General features: G+C 36.1%; 1 protein-coding gene across 1 annotated transcript; it reads right to left on the bottom strand.

The window, feature by feature from the left end:
• Positions 1-50: 50 nt before the first annotated feature.
• LOC100641866 (hydrocephalus-inducing protein-like) lies at positions 51-2,573 on the bottom strand. Its single transcript, XM_003391539.2, has 12 exons — positions 2,557-2,573; positions 2,365-2,473; positions 2,207-2,299; positions 1,956-2,082; positions 1,814-1,870; positions 1,690-1,757; positions 1,428-1,578; positions 851-982; positions 654-745; positions 523-590; positions 263-417; positions 51-161 (listed from the first exon to the last, which is right to left on the bottom strand). Exons 2-11 carry the CDS (start codon positions 2,397-2,399, stop codon positions 401-403), a joined length of 840 nt encoding a protein of 279 aa, XP_003391587.2. The 5' UTR covers positions 2,400-2,473; positions 2,557-2,573; the 3' UTR covers positions 51-161; positions 263-400.
• Positions 2,574-2,579: the final 6 nt, after the last annotated feature.

Below are 2,579 nucleotides of genomic sequence, written 5' to 3' on the forward strand. Positions count from 1 at the left end.
GCAACTTTGGCAGTTGGCACATACATGTACATGCACATGCATGTATTGGATACTAACTTAATTTGTTCATATGGGTAGAGAGAAAACTTCTTTCCAGCCTCTTCTACATCAAGTACCAAGAACCTAGTGTACTCCTTTACTTCAGCTGGAGTGAATGTTATCTAATTGTAATAATATGAAATCAAATACATGCACATGCACACTATGTGCTGGTAAATTCAATGATTGATTATACAGTAACAGTACATGTACATGAACTTACAGTGATATTCTGGTGTAGGCTGGGTGGCAGGACTCCTTTGTTTGGGTTGATGATAAACATTTCCCCTTTGCTGCCATGAGCAGGGACCCTCAGTATAAAGCTCATTGGTACCTCAGAAGTATTAGTTAATGAAACCTGTCAGACTGATGGAAACCCTACAGTATCATAAAAATAATAAATATATACATACATGTACATATGCAGATATAGAAGAAAGAAGAAAAGAGGGTGAGTACATGTAATCTATGTATATTAATTACCATATGAAACTGTATTGAAGTTAATCTCATCAGTATCAAATTGAAATGTAGGACCTATCACAGACCCACTGAGAGAGAGAGAGAAGAAGAAAAGTATCAATTAATAATGTATAATACATGCTAAGTCTTACTTTATTCTAAGTTTAAGTGTCTTGTCTGATCCCTCCACGTCCCACTCAAACTCCTCATCAAACGAACCAAGAGCAGCAGAAGATAATGATATCTTGATTTTAAAAGTACAGTAGAATTATCATCAGACTAAAATATTTATATAATACGTTTAAGTATAAGATACAATGTACAAGGAATTATCCTATAGCGCCAGTACCTGTATTGCCTGGAGTCCATCAGGTGAGAGGTGACCAGATGAAGGATTGAAAGTAAATTTAGGACCAAAAAGAGACGAGGAAGACCTCATGGAGTAACTAGCATCAATGTCACCTTGGTTCTCCAATATCACCTATTATTAACATGTTACATGTGTTCATGAATAACTAAAAAATAATACATACTGTATATGTATTATTATTATTATTATTATAAAGTTTTTCATTTAAAAAACAGTAACTGCTTGTACCATACTTGCCCCAATTATTGCACTTATACATGTCTTCCACAATAAAAACTTTCTATCGAGTGCTTCTCCTAGACAAGATAATTAATTAATTTTTTGAGAGGTGCATCGTAATTAGAAAGCTTTACAGGTGTATTGCGTACTTAGCTAAGCACCTCTCTAAACAAGCACCTCCTGGAGCATTTCATAATTGTTCCCATCTAAACAATACACCACCTGAAACATGCATTAATTGGGGCATGAGTATGGCAGTCTAAGAGTCTGTATGAGCATATGCAAGTACATGTACATGTAGTCATGTACATACATTACATGTAAATCACATTTATACCTCATATGCGTGTGCAGAATTGACAAAAATGTTTTGAATGTCAAGCGAATCAAACGAGAATCTAAGCTTAGGTCCTAGTCCCTCTCCCTTTAACCTAAGGGGGAGCCTGCTCTCTCTACCAGTCACATCACAATATGCTACACTGGAATAACTGGATGAGAGAAGAAGGATCATAAGTAAAGTATGTATCATACACATGACATGCACATGCACATGTACATGCATGTGTACATGTACATACTCTAAGTACTAGTTAATTCACTTTTTAGCCTTCTCTGGTTGAAAGGAAATAGTAACATCAATTTGTGAGTGAGGCCACAGTTCACCTTCCTATAAACAAAATTATGAGCATGTGGGCATGTACATGTACATGTATATTCACTTACCACCGGATCAATAGAGAAAACATCATCATAAAATAGAAACCTTTCATTATTAATAAGCTACAGTGTACAATAGATAAAGTGAATAAATATTATTGCTGATTTCACACACGCAAACAATACATGTACATTTATATGGACTCACTGCTTTCCTTTTATCAAAATTATGATCAAGTATAGAGACCCTGTCCCTCAGGTAAGGATTGTGAACACAACGATCAAGCAATGACCTCTTTGAACTGGCCTCTTCATCACTTAACTCTTGCTTTATACTAGAGAGAGAGGGGGGGAGATACAAGAGAAGAGAGAGGAAGGGAGAAAAGAAAGGAGGAAGGGAGAGAGAAAGGGAGAGAGAGGGGGAGAAAGGATAAGTGAATGTTATGACGTTACAACTACATGTTTCTGTGTAGTTCTTCTTCATCTGCTGTTGATTTGAGTTTCCATTCAAAGTGAGAAACAATATCAGTGCGATTGTGTAACGTTAATGTTCTGTATAAAACAAAAAGTATAATACATGTATACTAGAGACATTCCCCCTCTCTCCCAGCTCTCACCTCTGTGAACACAGTCCAATGTAAGTGCTCTCCATTAGTATTGAGCTCTTATCCAGTCTCACATTAACATCAATAGCAGTCCCATACAATTGTACATACACCACCTCACCTATTAGTAATACAATGAACATAATGTATATGTACATGTACATAGCACATCCATGTACACGTATACACAGAATGGAGTCATACCAGTATCATAGTGAATGGTTAGT

This window comes from Amphimedon queenslandica, unplaced genomic scaffold (assembly GCF_000090795.2).
Source record: "Amphimedon queenslandica unplaced genomic scaffold, v1.1 AMPQUscaffold_8474_Cont19582, whole genome shotgun sequence".
Lineage (NCBI taxonomy): Eukaryota > Metazoa > Porifera > Demospongiae > Haplosclerida > Niphatidae > Amphimedon > Amphimedon queenslandica.

Excerpts from the sequence above, each read along its gene's own strand:
- LOC100641866 (XM_003391539.2), bottom strand. The coding sequence starts at position 2,399 with ATGGAGAGCACTTACATTGGACTGTGTTCACAGAG. Across the intron at positions 2,300-2,364 it reads ATTGGACTGTGTTCACAGAG|AACATTAACGTTACACAATC; the intron begins GTGAGAGCTGGG and ends TGTTTTATACAG. Across the intron at positions 591-653 it reads ACACTTAAACTTAGAATAAA|TGGGTCTGTGATAGGTCCTA; the intron begins GTAAGACTTAGC and ends TCTCTCTCTCAG.